Source organism: Pocillopora verrucosa, chromosome 8 (assembly GCF_036669915.1).
Source record: "Pocillopora verrucosa isolate sample1 chromosome 8, ASM3666991v2, whole genome shotgun sequence".
NCBI classification, from domain to species: domain Eukaryota; kingdom Metazoa; phylum Cnidaria; class Anthozoa; order Scleractinia; family Pocilloporidae; genus Pocillopora; species Pocillopora verrucosa.
The window spans coordinates 22,614,053-22,634,575 of NC_089319.1; the positions used below are offsets into that span (position 1 = coordinate 22,614,053).

Here is a 20,523-nt window from a genome sequence, read left to right on the forward strand (position 1 = left end):
GTCCATAAAAATTAACAAACGGACTCAAAGAACGTTTTTAAACCTCCTAGCCGGACTATTTTAGCCACTGCCCACAGTTCAAATTGTTGTCTCTGACTACACATTCTTGATTCCAACAGCGTATTTCCGCAACTGAATCTGTTTTCCTTTACAAAAACCATTTGTTTACTGGATCCCCATGCGGGTTAAAGGTTTGTTATTTTTTCTATTCATGAAAATTAATGACAGGAACGGAGGAAGTTTGAGTTCTCTGATTCAAAACACTGAGGAACATTAAATCTCTGATTGAAATTTCAACATGTTTAATTTATTGTCTTCGCCACTTGCGTCGAGTAAATCACATTCCTTCTAATCTTGGACGTTCAGTAACTAAAACGAAACGCGATAGTAAACGTTGTTAGCCCTTCGTCAATCGCTCTGACGAAGGGCTAACGCCCGAAATATCAGCCATTAAACTCCTTACGGTTGTCAATTTCCGCTATCAACTCTGATAATACTAAATTACCCCATTGTACAAGCAGTATGATTGGTTCTCAACTATGATCCATTGGAGTACAGACACCTAGATGGCGTCACCATTGAGGACTTCTGCTCATTCATTATATTTAACAAATAGATCCCAGGCTACTGTGCGGCATTGAGAAGCAAAGTGTTGCACACAGTGACGTCTGGCCTCCAGTAGATCGTCACTAGAACCAATCAAATGCATGTATAATTCAGTTTATTGATTGTCTTGGTCAGGCTATTGTGTCAGCTAGTCATATATATTTACTAATTTGCATGAATCTAATAAAAAAAATAATAATAATAAAAAAAAACGACTTGAAACAATGTTCTCTACTTGATATTTCTCACCACTCTCCTCGTCACCTGTTTGCTTGACACTGTTTTGATATTGTAAAGAGAAATGACATACCGGTCATCCCTGGGATATCCTGGAAGTTAAAGGTTTATGGACAAGAAGGGATAAAGAATTCGAAAATAGAACATTTAGCTCTGTTGACCCTTAAAAATTTGGTAAAAAAACCTTGATATTATATCAAGATAAAGCCCTATAGCTGGATGAAGATTGCGTGGAGAAATTACAATCGAACCTTTATTAAGCGCTCACTACGGGAAATGGCGCGGTGAACGTTTAAAACAGGTTGACCGTTTGTTAAAGTTTTCACAGATTAGGGGTATTATTAAAAAAAATATTTACAACGCCACCTTATACCATAATTGACCACTTAATGTACATCGCGCATAGAACTACTTACTCAGTTTTTGGGAGAGAAACATGGATTCAAAATTACTTGAAAGATTATTTTTAGTAATATTTGAGTGGTTCTGTTGTCAATGACCGTTCTAGACAGGCGGAAAACAAATATGAAGCCCGTTGGGACTTCGTGAAGGGTAACTGCGACCGCTTTATAAAGGTGAAAATGTCAATTATTATAGAAATCAAATTTGGGACTTTGATAACTAACTGCTTAATATAAGGCGACCGCTTAATGCGGAGCTGCTTAATACAGGTTCGACTGTACTTGTTAATCAGAGAGTTGAAAAGCTGGATTTTGGCTCGTGTACTAAGCAGAATTGAATTTACGTCAGGCCTTGATTTCATTTACACATCAAAAGGTTAAAAAAGTGTAAGCTACAATCCCCTCACGTTTCCATAATAATTCGAGGCAGTCAGGTGAATGTAAAAAAAAAAAAAAATTTAAAAATCTGTCAACGTTGAAAACATTAAAAAGTTCGCAAAGACGACAGTTTTATTTTCGACATCCTTGTCTTATAAAATGCCAAAACTGTTAACCGGCCGGAAAGTGTTTTGTTTTCATTCTTTTTTTTAATTTCCGTTTCCTATATGTAGGCTGAACTTTAAGTTTAGCGTAACAATATCGGTTTTAAAGTTCACTGTAAACAATTTGTAAAACTAAGCATGGAAAGGATATGGAACATTGAGCCTGCAAAATAGATAAAGTCACTATTAAGTCAAATTCTTTGCCAATCGTGCGATAACGCCGTCGCCAACACTGTGTCACAGCGAGGGGCAAGCCGTCATGCTTCGCGCACTCCTCACATATCACGTTTCTGGTTTAGCTGAGAACAATAATTGAGCTTGAAAAACGCACCAGTTATGAAATATTTAAAAGTGCGGCTATCGAGGACGGCATTTTTAAAGTTCCTTTTATCGATGAATTTCTTTTGTTTTAAAACAAAACAAAGATACTTTAATATCAATCTGTCGGATGAGGAGTTTAAATCAAACAAAGAACGCACAAAAATGTGAAAACTGCGTGGCAGAGGAGACGTTCATGTTTTATCTCATAGAACTCGATAACTGAGGGGATCTAACTTGCTCGTTGCTATAATGGAGAGAAGATACTTTTGCCTTTGAGCTTTGTTCATCCAAAATACACCGTGCGTTAGTTCTGCCACGATCACACAATAATGGCACTCTGGATGGGAAGAGAGCAGAAAAAATCCGACTCTTTCTTAAACCGGTTAGAAAGGACCGGTGAACAACCTGCAAGTGAAACTCTGGTGATATACATTTCTGCGCGCTTGTTCCCAGGTGGTCGTCAAACCAAGACAGGAAATGGGAAAATTTTTAATATTCGGTCTCTTACTGCTGTCAAGCAGAAAAATTTATACCTGTCGCATTTGATATACATCTAGCAACGCGCCGATGAGCTAAAGAACAGTTTGTTTTTTTTACATGTGTAAGAAGATCGCAACAGCACTTCCGAGAAGCCGCAATGCTTTGAAACCATTGGCTCGGCCAGCCTACCTCCCGCCAAATTAATAACTTTGTGTTGACTGAATGCTCAGCAGTTGACAGCTAGCCTCCCGGGGCGATAATTTATTCTCAAGGTTCGTTGTAAACAAAACGCAATATCTCCCAGAGTGAGAGAAAGATTTTGAATATGCCTGTCGAGCTCTCAGCGTTATTGTGTTTAATTCGAAGCAATTTGCGGCTAAAAGGTCTTTAAACACGGGCCGTGATAGATGGATTTGTGATAAAATCTCGCCGCGACGACAAATACAAAAAGGTTGCCCGTCGCGCATTTGGTGGGCGGTGAGGCCCGGAAGCCGAAAGGAGTGATATCGAATTGCTCTAAAATGCACCCCCGTTGGTCAAATATGTTGCGTGTGTCGCGACAATTACTCGCGAGTCACGCGATCATTTCGTGGATACGAACAAGTGATATCTAACTTTTTACCGCTAAATATCATAGAACATTGTTTCTACCATCTTCCGCTGGAATTTTCGTTTAGTTTTTGGCAAAGCACAAGCCGCAACGAACGCGCGTGATAACCTGCAATGAACGCGCGCGCATTGCTTATCGGTTCATTTCTCTTTGCTTCACCGATATGTTTAAAATTATCTCAGTTTTCTTGTAATTTAATTGTTAAACTCGATTATACCCAGAATACGTTGGTAATGAAAAGGTCAAAAAAGGGCGAATACTATTTAATAGGACAGGCCGTATTTTATTTCTCTCTAAAAGGACAAAATAGTGGTGGTTATGTCTTAAGTCGCTATTTGCTTCTTTCCTTCAGACAATTTGGCCTGTAAATTCTTGATTATAGAAATATTCATAATCAAGTATTTACAGGCCAAATTGTAAAATTGAAGTACCCGAACCAGTTAAACAAAGAACTCTGTGAAACTAGAATTAAATCGAGCTGGATTTGTTGGTCCATGTTCCCTCCTAGACCAGCCTCCGAGTCTGCTTATTTATCGTCCATTCACAAGTGAGATAAACCGCGATGGAGTTCAAGTCTTACAGGTTCGATTTTTCTTCGCCATATCAGTCAGCGAAGCCTTACTCGTGCAAAAAGGGCTCTTGTGGAATAGCAGAAAATAAGTTCGTTCAATTTGACAGAGAGGTTCTCGAAGAATCATCCAATAGACCGATAAAATTTTTGCGATATTCCCGTGTCCACATATTCGTGAATGTCTTGAATAAATCACAGATAGCAAATAAAGTTTGTTTTACTTGTTACATCTTAAAGGGAAGGTTTGTAGAAAAAAATATCAAAATGCGATTTTATAGCGTTATTTTCAGGGTAAATAAATCACACAATGAAAGAGGAACTTTGGAATTGATTCATTTACTGTACACTTCAAACTTTAAAAGTAATTTTAAAATTTGTGTTCTTATTCTCGTCCCGCTAGAAAATTACAGAAAATTGTCAAAGAATCAGCCTACACATAGTCGGCTCAGCGCTTAATTTCTCAAGAATTTTATCCGAAAATATGTTCAATCATAATTTTTGTCCCGAGAGGAACGATGATGTAAAGGTTCCTGAAAGGAAATGAAAAACATGACACTAGCTTAGTGAAGATACACCTTGTGACGACTAAAAAAAAAAGAAATTTTGAAATTAAATTCAAAACATCCTCTTAGACGATCGGGTTCAAAACAGCTGAAAGATAAAATGAATTTCTTGCAAAAATTTGACAACATGACCTGCCTCTGTGAAAGAAGGAGTTTGTATTAACCTGAGTCGCATTTACAAATCAAAGCTGCATTGAATCAGGCAGATTCTGCAGCTTCGTAGTCACTAAGATTTCAAAGGCTTAAAGCACAAACAAGTAGTTCTAGAGTTTCATATCCTAACTTGTTCAAAGGGAAAACAAATGTAACCTGTACCAAGTGTTTTGAATTTTTCACATTGAAGAGATATGTTTGACAACAGCAATACCCGCCGACGGACTTCCGGATCTAAAAAAAAATTCCTTTTGTATTTCCTTAACGAAACAAGAACGAGAAAATTATTGATTTATGATATCTCGCTATTTCCAAATGTCTCTTGGCAATGGAGTGTATTTTAAAAGTAGTTTCCTGTGTTTATATATCGGTTCGTTGTCGGAACAGGCCTGGTGGACTACCCAGCGCAATTCCATGAACCATCTTAAAGTGTTCTTCAGATCTTAAGCCATGAACCTTCATGTGTTTTCTTAAAGAGCTAGGATGTGTGTAACTTTTGTCGCAACCAATGTACTTACACCGATATGGTTTTTCCAATGTGTGAACGTGAATGTGTTTGCGGCGATCACTTGAGTTCGCAAATCGTTTATCACAGCCTTTGAATTCGCACGCGAACGGCCTCTCGCCCGTATGCGTACGAACATGTATTTTCAAATTCTCTGCGCGTGCGAAGCTCTTCCTACAGCCCGGCTGATTGCACATGAAAGGCTTCTCGCCCGTGTGAACTCTAATGTGGTTGATTAGCTTGTACTTAGCCTTGAATGGCAGTCCATTTCGCATGCATTCTTTCCAACAACAGACGAAACCAACAGGCGTGGCAGAGACAAGATGAACGTCGGTGATATGCGTTACAAGGTCCTCTATGCGATAAAATCCTATCCCACATATTTGGTTCACCATCTTCTCGAGCTGGATCCACTCGCAAATTAATACTGGTGAACGTGCTGACGGGCATTTTGCATCGTAACTTGATGAGTGAGGATCTTGACTCTCTCGTGAGTTACGAACGGCGTTCAAACTGTGTTGCTCCGTTAGCGTGGGGTACACGAGCGAGGGAGGAAGGTCTGGCGCGTACCTCTCCGCGCGCGGAATATAGCTTTCGTTGGGAGAATACGCTTCTCTGCTGTACAATTTGCCAGGTGCGTCCATATTGAGCTTACATTGCTTGTGAAAGACTATGTTAATCCCATTGTGTGTGTTTGAGGGTATTCCAGGGATAACAATGTCATGTTGTGCTTGGCTAACAGCCGCGCTCGAGTTGTGATCGCGAAGCGCAGGACTTGTTGAGTAAATTTTTAACGAATCATTATTGTGCGGTGATCTGCGAGCTTCTTCCGAAGTGGTACTTTCCTCCTCGATGCGATCGCAGTTATTTTCGCCTTGTTCCGAATTCTCCTCTTCTGGGCCAGGCGAGCCCGTCTTCCAATCTGCTCGATAGGCCGGGAAGGAAAAATATTCACTCCGGCTCACCTCCTCTCGCGGACGTAGTTCGATCGAGCGCTCAGTGGTGTCCATTCGCACCCTCATGTCTTGTTCACTCTCGCTTCCACTCTGCAAAGATTCTACAGAGCTTGTCCTCTCCATCAGGTGTCTGTCTGTATGCACCTCGTAATAATTTCGAAATACGACCCTAGACTCGGTTTCAGACAGACTGGTGTATTCAAACGCGGTGCTTTCGAGGGGCTCTGTTTTCACGACGATAGAAGGACGAAAGTGGCTGAACTCCTCACTCCCCATCGTATCTAAATATATTTCCAGTTCGTCAGGGAGCGCGTAGGGGTAAAAAATCTAAATAGTTGTAAGAGGAAGGAGACGCGTCCCACTCCCTGCCGTCGTTGCACTGTTCTGAATGTTGTCACTAGTGGCTGTTATGTGTTCCTTACGACAGAGGCTGGTGTAGCACGCGCATGCTCTATGCCACCTCGCTGGGTGTCTCATTCATCACATCGTATTTTTGCCCCCACCGTCAGAGCGCCCCACAGAGCGCTTTCAATCTTTGCGGCTGTTTCAATAAAACTTGTATTCAAACAATTTTAGTCGCAGCAAGCCATCGTAGGAGAGGTTGACACCCATGAGAACATCTGGGTCACATGAAATTAGCGTTTCTTCTCATTGGTGCTATAAACTCCCCAAAGCTCGTAATCTGGGTGGAAAATTAGGTCCGAAATCTGCGGAAGTTGGGTTCACACCGCAAGCTCTTTTGTTTGGGGTGTCGAGGATCTTGGGCGGTGAAAATAAGATGTAATTTCAGAGGCGTTTGGTCCAATTCGTTAATAAATGAACAGAAGAAGATGCAAGCACAGCACAGCGTTTTCCAATTTTATCGTTTTTCTATGACCAGCTGAGTTCCCTCGCTATGCGCCTTGCTTTTACTGAGAAGACCGCCCTCCAGGAATACCAGAAGTTTATCTCCCACAGAAAACACACGGAAATTATTTGAGCGCCTAACACGCAGGAGACGGGATTAAATATCGAACATTAGGAAACTTCCATTGGCACTGTTAGTCCTCCTAAACGCTCCAACATGTAACAGAGACTCAAGCCAAAGTGTTCTGATATTAATTGAGCAATTTCTTGGACGGCTATGGACGAGAAATTCATTGCGTGACGGTGGTGCTCGACCTTGACAAAGAAAAGACGATAATAAGCATTGACTCCCAGGAGTGACGCAAAGTCAATAATCGAGGTTTGTGCTGTGTGCATCATAGAATATCGCGCGCGCAACGACGGCTTTCAGCCACGCGTGCACGCGACTCTACCCTTTCAAATAAAATTGCGCGTTTTTCTCTGATATGTAATTCTTTTACGAGAGACAAGTTGATTTGAAATCCAAGAATAAGCAATGAAGAGCATGGGAAAGGGTTTGTGCAGCGCTGAACAAACGTGTTTTTAAAATCGCTGGTTTCACATTCATTTTCTAGTGAAATTTTTGAAGCCACGACGTTGATATTCATGGTGTTTCATTGATCGCCGAGAAAGTGGAAATTTTGCTTGTAGGAGAAATTACCAGTTCAACGATCTACATTTTAAGCCTTGTTATGAGTAAAAATAACAGCACCTCGTTCAAAGCTTTCCGCCCTCAAGAGGAAACATAAAAAAACACGATGCATTTTTAATATATGAGCTTAATCCTTTCAGGAAAATAAACCAAAAAGACCTTTGTTTCTCTCAAATCATTTCATGGACGAAAGACACCAAATCCGAGACTACTTACCCCAAAATAGGTCTCGTAAGAAAAGTAGTCAACCACGACAGATGTTTAGAACGAATGTTTCTTAGGATACAATTACTATTTGAATGAATTTGTGGACGGTATACCTCCGTAAATAAAAGCCAGCGAGCATTACTGCGCGCTTTAATTGAATTTGAAGATGTGAATAGACAGATTTCCATGTAAAGAACTGCATGATCTCTTTGGCAGATGTATGAGATATCAGATAAAAAGTAGGGGAACTAGAACGATAAACGACCTTTGCGTAATAAACATTTTTTTGTAATTCAAGGCCGGATCTTGTCAAAGGCTCTCACGCGAGTAGAAGCACAGTCTAACTATGTAGGTCTCTGTAATTTAACAACCTTTCAAGAGGAACGGATTTGCCTATTCCTATAGAACCAGAAATTTTTTGTGAATCGTGGACATAACCTGAGGAGAATTGTCCTCGTTCGAAATGTGGAAATCAAAGTTGCTGTCTGTCTCTATTATCCGGACCGGCAACATGGAGGTAGAGATGCATAACTCTGAGGCTAGGTGAACAAAATACAGATTTTATTAAATGAGGCGTATAATGACCCAATATTCATAACTTGAATATTTTCTCAGAATATAAACTCTTGTTTGTTTAAGAGGTTCAAAACCTGAACAATGAAAACAACTGAAATCTCTTCAAGATTTAGTTATTCTTTCTTCTCTTCCGGCTCAAAGGCCGCTTCGGAAGAGATCAGCTAAGAAGGACACCTTCTACGAATCTTTATCAACATTAACGCTACTAGAACAAACTCAACTGTACACAGATCATTCGGTGAATTTATGCTACAACTCTATTTGAATCACACAGTTGATTGCTCCTGAAATCTTCAGTCTTACATGAAATGTGAAAGCCATGTCAGAGACTGCAATTACATACCGGAAAACGATGTTCGATATTTCTTACCTGACACAAATCTCTGAAAGAAAGAAAGTTGAAAGTCTGAGAACTGTAGTAACTGAAACGTAACTGAGATAACCTACGGTAATTATTTTTTATTATTATTCATTGCTACAGCTCATCAAATGTACTTGAGTGTGAAGGTCAAATACACTGAAGGACAAATACTGCTCACCGATGGATGCTGGCTTTACGCTTCGATCGTTTGGAACCTATTAAGCACTTAAGTACTTTTCCTTTACATGGTAAAGTGAAATTCACGAAGAAGCGCAAATGCGGTAGTTTTATGATTAATTGCTTGTCTAAAGCTACATTAGCGTTGAGTCAATATCTCTGAGGTTCTTTCTAAAGTGCTTACCTTCTTCACTGAGGCTAAGAGTTTACTGTAGATACTCGTAAATTTGACGCCTTTTATAAATTAGTCCACCTCTGAAATAAATAAGTCATATAGCTAACGATGGATGAAAAGCCTTGAGAGAAAGTTAATGAGCGAAAATAAATATTTCATACAAGTACATGAAGGTGCATTGTTACGGAAACTTTAGTGAAGTAATTATGGATTAATCGTTTGAATGCATGGTGTCTGAAGTAAGACAAATTTTTACACTTGTTAGGTATTGTAGTTACTTTACTTTCATTTTGAGTTCAGCCTTAAGTTTTATTGCATTACCAATGCCTGAAATAACTACTTCGAGAGGATGCTTCCAAACCTTACAATTAAGTTTGACGCGTATTAAATCGAATATTATTTCAAAAGATTTCACCCCAACTGCAGCTGTAGTGAGCAACTGGTATTTATGCCCGGACAAAATCTTTGAATGTTCTAAATATTTTCTTAGAGTAAAACTATTTTAAAAAATGCTATTTATTGGTGGTTTCCTTGTAAACTAAACTCGCAAGCAATTTGCCTCTTACCTTCTCAGTGCGTTGAAAATTAGTTCTGAATTGATCACCTGACGCACAACACATGTACTAGACACTCCACGTTTCAACTGACGGACACACAAAGTTTAATTACATGTTAAATCTCAAAGCTTTTGTCTTATCCAGTAGTAATCCAATTTAGTCCAATGAAGCTACTCATACCTTCTTTCATTTTTTTCCCGAAAACTTGGCAGTGACTCATATAAGTCTTCTACATTTACTATCTCCCTCTCTGTCCTTCGCAACAAGAGACGCTTGTTTTTTTCACTCAAATACTCGTTACGCTTGTAAGACTTGTCAGGTACGACTGAATACATGCCTGGATAGCGTGTCGTGAAAATAAATTCAATAGCATAAAACATGGCTTATTTAATCCCTCTATTCTTCAGGTTTTTTTTTAATAAACTTGAGTTTATAACTTGGCGCAACATGCTTCCAATGTAGCACTTCACGCCGTTGTGATTTGCGCTATACTCTGCTTGAGGCAATGGACGATGACAGTGGTACAATTAAAACCGAAGTATAAATGATTACACTTTAATCTTTCTATTCTATTTTGGCCCCTTTAGATAAAGCTCTTTTTGTTAAAATTTAAAGACTGTACCTCCCTTGGTTTGGAGGACATTAAGAGTGCTTTTATTATCATTCGCTCTTTTGGCACGTTAACAACTCTAAAAATAGCCAAAAGCAGCCCTCTCAAAGAGGTTTAGTCGAGCAAAACCAGTATATGCTCATCAAAAGCTTAAAGTAGCAAGTAGACGCGAAACTATAGGATGTATCGAGGTCCTTCACAGAGCTCTCTTGAAAGGTGTGTGTTCGAAATCAGTCCTATTTCAACTTAAATACTTGAGACAAAAATTGATATAAACCAGCACTTTGCGATATCTGTTCAAATGACGGAAATTTAAGAGCCTTTAGTTCAATATCAAGCCGTCCTTCAAGAGCCCAGCTAATCTGCAAATGTTGCATCGCACCTCATGCATTGTATACCATGATCATGTGTAAACTTAAGATTGCTTTTTCTCATATCTTTACAATGTGTTGTGATAAAAAAGAAGTACGTACACAGAAAACATCCGAAATTCAACTTTTTCTCCAAAGGTACGTTTGGGCTGAAAGTTGTACGGACGTTTACATTGCCATACACAGATAGTTATCTCAAGAAATAGCTACTGATTCTGACGAGATTGCAATCTCTTCTGCAGATGTAAAACTATCTCTGATGATAGCTGCGACTGTTTTTCTTTCTCTGATTAGAAATAAAGAACTTTCATGGCCTTATCTTAAAAATCAGAACACGATCGTGATAAACTCAATTAAACACTTTTACAAGTACATGAGCTACAGCTGGCAGTGCCCTTGTTTGAGGAAAGCGATCAGTAGCAACAGTTACCTCGGTATCTGGTGTGACTCTCTTCCTCGATAGCAACAGAAAATAGACCACATTAGGGTTATTAAATTAGCCATCTATTCCTCCCCTACAAAGATCTTTGCCTAAATAAAACCTCAAAATGCCATTAGAGCAAGTATATAAGTTAGAGGCGTAACCCTTAAGCTTAGACTGTCCATAAAGATTAATAGTCCAAAGATCCGATAGTTCTTCCCTTTAGGAAAAACGAACACTATTTCATCACCAAATGATTAACACATATTTAAACATGATCACTATGTAGTTAGCGTTGTTAGGTCCAGCACTCCGGTGGTTTTTCATAGAATAATTGTGAAAAACACTGCCAATTTCTCTCGCACACATTCTTCATAACTAAAAACTACTTTAAGAGGTCTTTAAAAAGTAACACTGGTAGAAAAAAATTTCCAAAAATTAATGTATAAGTATGCAGATATTGTGCAAAGCCTTCTTGGCGTAAACCTATACTGTATAAGTAGCACTGAGTTTAACGTTGGTCCTAAAACATCTAAAAAGCATAGGATCTCGCGGGACTACGTTTCGTGACAGCGACTAGAGAGGCACGCTGAGAAACACCCCATGTGGAAAAAATCTTTTAGTTATCTCTATACGAGATTATTTAGAAAGCGGGCCTGAATTATACAGCTGATTTAAAATTTTTTGAACTGGATAAAAAAAAACAGCTCAGGTAAAAAAGAGAAAAAACGTTTCTTCTTATCGCAGCAAGAAAAAGGAATGTAGTTACTGAATTTCGAGAGAAGAAGGCAGTTCACCGAGTTAGGCTGATACAAACAGTTAATTTTTTTTAACCTTCAGTTTGAATTCGTGTTAATGATATCCATGCGGGTACCTTTCCAGTAAAAATTTAGGGCAGCCATCACTACTATCTGTAAGTTAAGTCCACACATACAGCCTAGCGTAAAAAAACTCGCAAATGTGGGAAGAATTAAGTGTACGCTACAAGATAAAGAAGCTATTTCACTCAAAAAAACAGAAGGTAAAACTCATAATAGGACAACCATATTCCACGAGAACCGCCCTAAAAAACCTGTTGTTTGCGTATTTTAAAAATGGTTCTATCCTTTATGTTACTGTCTTGCCCTTGGCAAGAATAAAGGGGTAAGTTTCTAAAGAAACTGTTGTGCTGCGTGGGTGGGAGAGTATAGCAGGTAATTTAGTGTTAACAACTTAGTTGAAAACGTAAATTAGCCACTGTAAAGGATAAAAAGCTGACGTTTCGAGCGTTAGCCCTTCGCAATCGCTCTGACGAAGGGCTAACGCTCGAAACTTCAGCTTTTTTACCCTTTACAGTGGCTAATTTACGTTTTCAACTCCGTTGTTAACGCCAAATTACCTGCTATACTCTCCCACCCACGCAGCACAACTGAAAAACGTCTTCAGCGATTATGTAATTAAGGGTAGTGTGAACACCAATAAATATCCGAGAGCCGAATACATGTACATAACCAAAACTAAAACCTCCAACACTTAAATAAAAATGAATAAAAATGAATACTTGCGAAAAATCTTATGTTTTTTATCGCGTCACTCAAACGAAGAAATCAGAGAATGGTAAACATTTCGCACTTAATAATTGAGTTTTATCACATCTGTCCTCTTGAAACACATTGAAGACTTACCAAAACCATATACTTAAATTAATTTATATCTTTACGGAATTTTAATATTCGAAAGGCGCTTTGTTCAAACATTTTAAAGATAATGGTTGAGTGTATAAATTTTATTTTCGTTGTTTTTCGGTTTATCGTTGAAAGAGGCACCCCCAGTGAGATTGTAAGGAACTTGTATCTGAAAAAAGCAAAACAAACAAAAACCAGATTTAAAAGAACAATATAAGATTAAAAAAAAAAAAAAAAAAAAGAAAAGGAAAGTAGTGTAGTGTGTACCACTCAGGGACCAATAGTTTTTATTTCATTACTGAATATACGCATTAGAGTGACCCATGCGAAGGCGCACTATACGTGAGTTTAACCGTTTCCGTCACACAGGGTACCAACCACGCTTTCTGTTCTTCGTCAATTTTCAGGAAGCTCTTCAATGATGCTTGTTTGAATGGTTTTTACGTATTTGTTTGTAATTTCAAATGCCCGTAACTTGTCAGTTGAGGAGAGACCCCAAATATTTTTTAACTCTTAAATGAGAAGATAATTTCAAAACAAGTATTCCGCGACAGCGGGTTGTAGTAAGACTCCTGCGGCTTCAGACAATACTATTTGTGAAAACACGAAAATTGACTCAAAGAGTGTCCCTGAAAAGAATAACGAGAAAATCTACCGGCAATGAACACACGCGATATTTGTGCAGGAAAATCGCAATGGAGTTACATGTACCTCTCAGTGTTGCAAAGCTTTATTTTTCATTAAATACAAATGCATGTGCAGGGGAAGAGCAGAAAATCTATACTTTCATTTTTATCAAGCACATTTTAACTGCAAACGAAGACGAAAAAGTTTACCTGTAATATCGATGACTATTCTCATCGTCCTTAAATAGATCAAATGCAAGTAAAAATTCTCCCGTTTAGACGCATAATAATATATCTGTCCAGTGGTTGTGAAAAATGAATAAAATCTTTTTAAATGAAATTTTTCGTACCATTGGTGAATCAAGGGTGCATTCTTAGCTTTCCCTATCGCAGAGGGATTTCTTTTATGTCAGTGCTCAGTAATCAAAGTGTTTACCTTTCCGCTGTTTTTTTGTCTCTTAGCAAGGACAAAAGCTCTTTTTTTTTCTTTGCGGAACAAAAGACGAAACGTAGACTTAAATCATGGCCACAACAACTGTAGGACCATATCATCCCAGCAACGCAGGTACTCAGACTTGCGGGTGCAGGTCCTCGTGTGCTCATGTCAAACTGCATGACCTTGGTAATCTAAAAGCTTTTTGTGGCAAAAATAGAAGAGGCCCAAGGAACTTTGTTAGAACTTACTGCTAGAGATCTCTTTTAGGCAGTGAAGGACAGTGGAACCTGAAGCTACCGCCAACATAAACTCGATTTCCAACGGGAGAGAATCAACCTTGGAGAAGGACCACCTCATAAAAGGTTCATTCCATAAGAAAATTCTCTCGAGTTATTTCAGTCTATAGTTGAGGTATCTCGTCTCTTAAATAATTTTGCAGTGAAAAGGTTTTAATCTAATTTTAAAATCTCATTTAGTCTTTTCCATTTTCGTTGAGTTTCGATATGCAATAATGTACCTTACTCTCCCTTCATTTTCCAACTTTCTTCCTCAAAATTTCCCTTTCATTTTCACACTTATTGGGAGAGCCAAAGGATAACTCCAGCAGTGCATTGACCCAGACATGGGGATTGTGAAGATAGTCAAAAATTTTTCTGGTATCATCTGAGTTGGCTTACCAAAACTCCATACGGCCATGAGTGATGAAAAACTGTGAAATTCTCTCTGAGTCAATAAAGGCTGTGTCTTACACCAATGTAATGGAAATTCCAAAGGACATCAATCCAACCATTGCTTCGAAAGGACAGTTGCAGAGAGGAAAGGAAAATGTATTAATAGAAAGCGTTTTTAAAATTATCAGAAAAAAATAGTTAAGTTGTAATGTCATTTTTAAAATAAAACTTAACGGGTCAAGAATAGGAAATCATGGAAATTCAGCAATGGAAGAGCTGTAGAAAAACTTATCTTATTAGATTTGCGATTAACTTGCAATGTATCACCACAAAATCACGGGTAAACCCTTTAATTCCCGTGAGTGATCAAGACAGAATTTCTCCTTACTATATCTATACAATATCATGCAGACACGTGATGAGAATAAAGAAAAATGTCAATAATAGGATTGCTAATTGATCCGATACCAAATTCTCTAAACTTACAAAATGAGAATCATTTGGCAGACAGTAAGGAGAATTACTCATGAGATCTTGGGATTTTAAGGGTTAATAGTCAAAACTGCCTTGGGAAACTAAGAGGAAATGGAGAGAAGCTTCAGTGGACATGAATGGGAAAATCCAATTCAGAAGATGAAAATGAATTCCTAAGTTTAGGTAACCCTGAAAAATTCCTGTTCAAAAAAAATTCTCAAAGGAGAATCCTGCTTGATTTATTTTAATTTGTCCTTATTTTCCACATCAGTCACTTCTTTTTCTTGTTTAAATAACTTTAGCATGTTTTTATTGCTTGACAAACAAATATATAAATACAGAATTGTATAGTTTTGGCATTTTCCTTTTCAAGTGTTCTTTACTTGAGAATTCTTTGGTCTCCACTTTCAGATGAAAAATGTCAATATTCCCCCACATATCATGCCTGCCTGTTGCCAACTGTTAACAGTGGGTAGCAGCCTTTGCTGACACTTAAGCTTGGCTTGGAAGTGTTAACACTCTTTCCAGGGTCAGAGGTAGAATTGGCTGCACCATCCACCTGACTACAGTGGGTTGATGTGAGTATTGAAATTAATTTTGGAGGGGTTGTTGTATGCTTTTTGCTGCTAGTTCTGTTTACCTACAGGGTGTGGCTTCTGACTGGATTGGTACTCATTGGTTGTTGAGTAGTGCAGCTTTGAAAGCAGGCTCTGTGCTGAAGGCAAAGATTTCCTTGACTCCATAACTACCAGTTTGGGCAGACTCACTGAAAGGATTTTCTCTTTTAGTCTTTCGCTCTACCTAAATAAAAAAATGTAACATGGAATAAGGTACTTTTTTGTAAATTCACATTCATCACATATATACATAAGCAGACTTACAAATAATCAAATACAGGATGATTATGAAGAATGATGCAGGGCATGAAATTAATTTGTTTTTTCTGATAGCCACTTGGCTCCTAAATTCTTCAAAGTGGTAGCCAATTCAAAAAAGGGTTGGTCACCATTTTCAAAGACAAAAAAAACCCTTTTTTTATGCTGTCAGTGCTCTAGATGGACTCTCCAAAATTAAGTTAGGAAAAAGATCTCTAACCTGCTACAATGTGGACACTAGGATGGAGGATATACAACTTTCAAGCTCACCTACACTCTAAATCCAAGATAGCGTCAAGTTATCGATCGAGATGCATGTGCTATGTTTTGGAAACAAACTTAATGAGGAAGTTTGCTGCAGATTTATCTTTGCAATTATCTTTAATTCACTATATCTCTAAGTAAAGTTTTGATGGAACATTCTAGTTGCCAATTTGGCTGCTAATTTTCAGGCTTTGGTTGCCAAAGTGAAAAATTTAGTCACATTGGTGCCTGTATTGGGTGCAATTTCACACCCTGTAATGTCAATCTATCCTTGCTTAAAATTAAATACAGCAAAACATTAGTATTCATGATCTTATTCATGTGCTTTCATTCAGTATGAATTTTCCCCTGATTTAAATGTTTTCTGTGAGCTCCATCATTCCACTTACCACCTTCATCACCTGCAGTGACTAAACCTTTGAAAAAGTGATTTAAATCCTTACTTCTTGTCATATCCTGCCGTTATGTAGGAGAGTCAGTCATCATCACGAAATGATACCTCTGAAAATCCCCAAATGATCACAAATAAAGGACAATTCAAACTATGGGCACAACAACAATCTATGGGTCCAAGGCAGGTACTCCCCTAAAATTTTTTACTCAATTTTGAGGGAGCACCATTATTTGAAAAGCAGAAATACACCTTAACCCCTACTTGTAGGTTTGCACTTTATCTTGCAGAAATAACCTACTCTGCAAAAGCCCATTTCTTGTAGCATCCTTTGCATGCATCAGAAACAATAGAACCTTTCTTCCTTTTGAAAAAAAGGAGTAGTAACTTTATGGCACTATCAAAATCAGGTGACATTCTTTACCAAATAGAGTGAATTCAATACTTCATTAAATTTGTTGACACAAACAAGAATTAAATTATATAATAGCAATCATTTTCATTCCATGTTAACTGTTCTTGGATTTTTTTTCAAATAAAAAACATAAATAATTACAAATTTCAAGAAAACTATGTTAATGACTTCTCAAAAAGTCAGGGATTCTCTATAAAAAAAGCTGTTCTCTACTCTACCTTCACAAGGACAGTTCGTATTATTGTTGACTGATGGTCAGACAACCTTAACAAAATTCATTATCATCTTCCAGTTTATGCAGGATTTCCTGGAAAATCAGACTACAAAATTTGAGAGCCCCATTGAAAAACCACTTTGGCGAGTTGGGTTCCCTTATTATAAATTATTATTTTTATTATATTTACAATTAATGATACTCTTGGGATCAAAACATTAACTAGAAACTGGGAAGGGAAAACTGACCTGAGATTAGAGTTTAAATTTGCAAATAGCATGATTAAAATGAGGTTAAGTTACCTGTACAGTAGTGGAATCTCAGTTGATATACCTCCCTTGGTAATTATGCTAACATTATCATCATTGATGAAAGATATTGACACCAACAACAATTAAAACTCTTGTGGGACCTGATTACACAAGTGAAGGCCTTCTAAAATATATTACTATCAAGCAAAGAAAAATCCTAGCAGGTGGACAGCAACTTTAAGAACTATAAAGAAATGCCTGAGAAAATTCTATTTAAATTGACCCTCTAAAATTTGCCTTGCTCTCAAAATGTGGTTTTGTTACTCAGTTTCTAGTAGTGCCCAACTACTATCAGGGAGGCACAGATTCAAAATCTGTTGAAGCCTAAATTTTTCAGGTTCTTTTACCTAACTTTAATTGCTAAAATTGCAGCCTGCTTGTAAGGAAATTTATATTTCATTACCAGTTGTTATACATAACATGCACTTTGCCAACAGACCCAAGTACTGAAAATTCTCGGACCACACTTGGGAAGTGGCACATGTGTTGTGATTCAATCCAATCCAAGGTTCAAAATCTATTTCTCAATGCTTCAATTTCTTTCCACAGTAATATACCAAAAATGGCAAAAATGATAAGAAAGGTTAATCCAAGAATAAAATTGAACCACTGATAACATGTAAGCATGTATAAGCATTCAACTTGATGGATGTAGCCAGCTTCCAAGCCTGTAAGCCCGGACCTTTAATATTCTTTCCGCCCGCTTGCACTTTATAATACGACTTTTACAAAATATGTAACGACAAAAATTGAACTTTGTTAGGGAACAAGCCTACAACAAGTCGAAGGGCTGGCTACACCCTTGCATCTTAATGTCCATTCACATTTTCAGTGGAACGATATGACTATAATGAGAGAGAAATATATATATATCGGTAAAATTTCCGCTCAGCCCCATACTACATTATGCATTCAGTTCTTGAATAGAGAAAAAAATGACAAAAACAATACATTGCCATTGAGAAAACATATTTGTTTAAAAATAGTATGGGGCTGTGCGGAAATTTTACCGCGATCTTTTTACAGGATGTATTTAAAGATGGTGGGATGTGTTGCAAAATCAGAGATTATAACGTCGTCGATCGTTGAAGCTGACTAAATTTAAGAAGGCCATGTCACGCAATGGCGCGATTTAACGGGCAATCGTGGGAATTCTAACTGTTCTGAACCCAAGATAAGTGGGAGTAAGATCTCAAATACAGATTTCGAACCTGAAAGCAGATTTCCCTTGACGTTCGGCTGCATTCTCGTCCTTCACATCGTGGAATCAAACAACTTCTCCGCCATCTTTAGTCATAAGAAGTTGCGAGAGTGTTGGGTTTGAGGTTTTGGGGAGACTAAGCATTAGTTTTCAGTCCTTTTGCAGATATAACGGCAGATGGCGGATTTTTCAAAATGTTTGGGGCCAAAACGTTGCTTATTTTTGTTTTGAGGTCATGGCTTTGAACGTCCAAGTCTCCCAAGTGGAAATCCTATCAAACGACGCCACGCAAAATCGAAGCTTAAAAGATTCTTTGGTCTCCCTCGACTCAGGGACTGCTTTGTAAACAAATATTGATATCAACCCTTTCAATTTTTCAATACTTCGGCCATGATTTTTAAACTATCTTTTGGTCATTTCTTTACGACGTTGAACGACATATATATTTCGTTTCTGTGGAGGGTTCAAGACCGGCCCTAGAGCATGCGTAGGGTACAATTAAAGATGCATGAATATTCATTGAGCTACTTTGAACCGGACCACAAGTTAACGCTCTAAAGGGTCAATGCGAATATATAGGTGGCGATAGCTCTCTTGTAAACGTGCTCGCTTAACGGCAGCACATATCTAAAATTGGAACGATACAGAGAAGATTAGCATGGCCCCTGCGCAAGGATGACACGCAAATTCGTGAAGCGTTCCAAATTTTTTTAAATTTGTAATTATCTAGTATTCCCTCGAAACACCTGCTGGTCAGCTCGTAGTTCCAATTTCTTTCCAAATAAGTGCAGAACTCGGCCCAACTTCATTCCAAACTAAATTCGATATTTATAATGGCCTATTTCACTTCAGTTTGCTTTCAGAAGTTACTCATGTTTGTTTCCACAGGTGTTTGATGGAGAACTCGACTCCCAGAGGACCTCTCGTTGGCTAGTGTGTTATGGTGATTATGGCCAAGGGTAACAAAGGCTCTAATCACAACAGGAGGCTTTGGTTGTGATAAACGCATGGAAAACCAAGGGACTCTCGATCTAGCATATTATTAATTGTGTGAAACTAAGGATTATTATCACTTTGGCAGGTATTGCAGCACATTTGGTGGGCTATTTTAGCACGCTTGCACGCTCGTGTGATTGTTCAGGCTGTTGTAAGGGCCCTCAGTTAGAATAATTTTACTTCTCGATTCTCGCCTGATGGCTCGAGATAAAATCACTCTGGGTCGGGCCTAAAACAGATTCATTCCCGTGAACATAAGCTCTGCTGTTTTATTTCAGTGTCTGCTAGTTCCCACTTAATTCAGGTTTCCTGTACTAGCCGTACCTCCTTGAAATTTTTATGCGCTGCCTAAGGAGGTACTGCGGCGAACTCGGACGAGTCGTTATCTGCACCATCACATGCTCGTGAGGCCCTCCTCTCTAGTTGTTAGTAAATTGTTCCCACGGCAGTTTTTCATGGAAAAATTAAAATAATATCAAGAAATGTAGGGTTGTGAAGTTCCTCCGACAAACTGAATTACAACAATGGTCAGGTGGTGCGTACTTTGGCAAACTTTCATCCATCTCATTGGCCGGACCAACAAAAGGCTGTTGGCCATGCAATCATGACGGACCTCTTACCTTTTTAAGTTAGTTGTTTTTTAAACAACATATGAGATAATTAAGTGTTAACAACTGAGTTGAAAACGTAAATTAGCCACCGTAGAGAGTTTAAAGGCTGACGTTTCGAGTGTTAGCCCTTCGTCAGAGCAATGCATCTATCGCTGTGAGGGGGGGCTAAAGCGTGAAACGTCAGCCTTCAAACTCTTTACGGTGGCTAAATTACGTTTTCAACTCAATTGATAACACTAAATTACCTGTTATATAATCCCACCGACGCGGCAGCGCAGTTTCTTTAGAAACTTACCCCCTTTGTTCATTGGTCTTTGAAATAGCTTGCAATCGTCTGCCAGGCCGCCGGGGTTGACTTAGGTAAAAGAGGCGGGAAAAGGAGTCGTGGAAAGTTGGGTTGAAAGCAGGCCGATCGACAGACCTTTCCGTAGAAATTT

General features: G+C 38.4%; 1 protein-coding gene and 1 non-coding gene across 2 annotated transcripts; one reads left to right on the top strand and one right to left on the bottom strand.

Annotated features, from left to right (window-relative positions):
• Window positions 1–4,088: 4,088 nt before the first annotated feature.
• LOC131799700 (zinc finger protein ZIC 4) lies at window positions 4,089–6,719 on the bottom strand. Its single transcript, XM_059117401.2, has one exon. The coding sequence runs from the start codon at window positions 6,219–6,221 to the stop codon at window positions 4,845–4,847; it is 1,377 nt and encodes a 458-aa protein (XP_058973384.1). The 5' UTR covers window positions 6,222–6,719; the 3' UTR covers window positions 4,089–4,844.
• A 12,362-nt stretch (window positions 6,720–19,081) lies between these two features.
• On the top strand, window positions 19,082–19,189 carry LOC131792551 (U6 spliceosomal RNA). The gene has a single exon (XR_009340857.2). It is a non-coding gene; the product is annotated as a U6 spliceosomal RNA (small nuclear RNA).
• The last annotated feature ends 1,334 nt before the right edge of the window (window positions 19,190–20,523 follow it).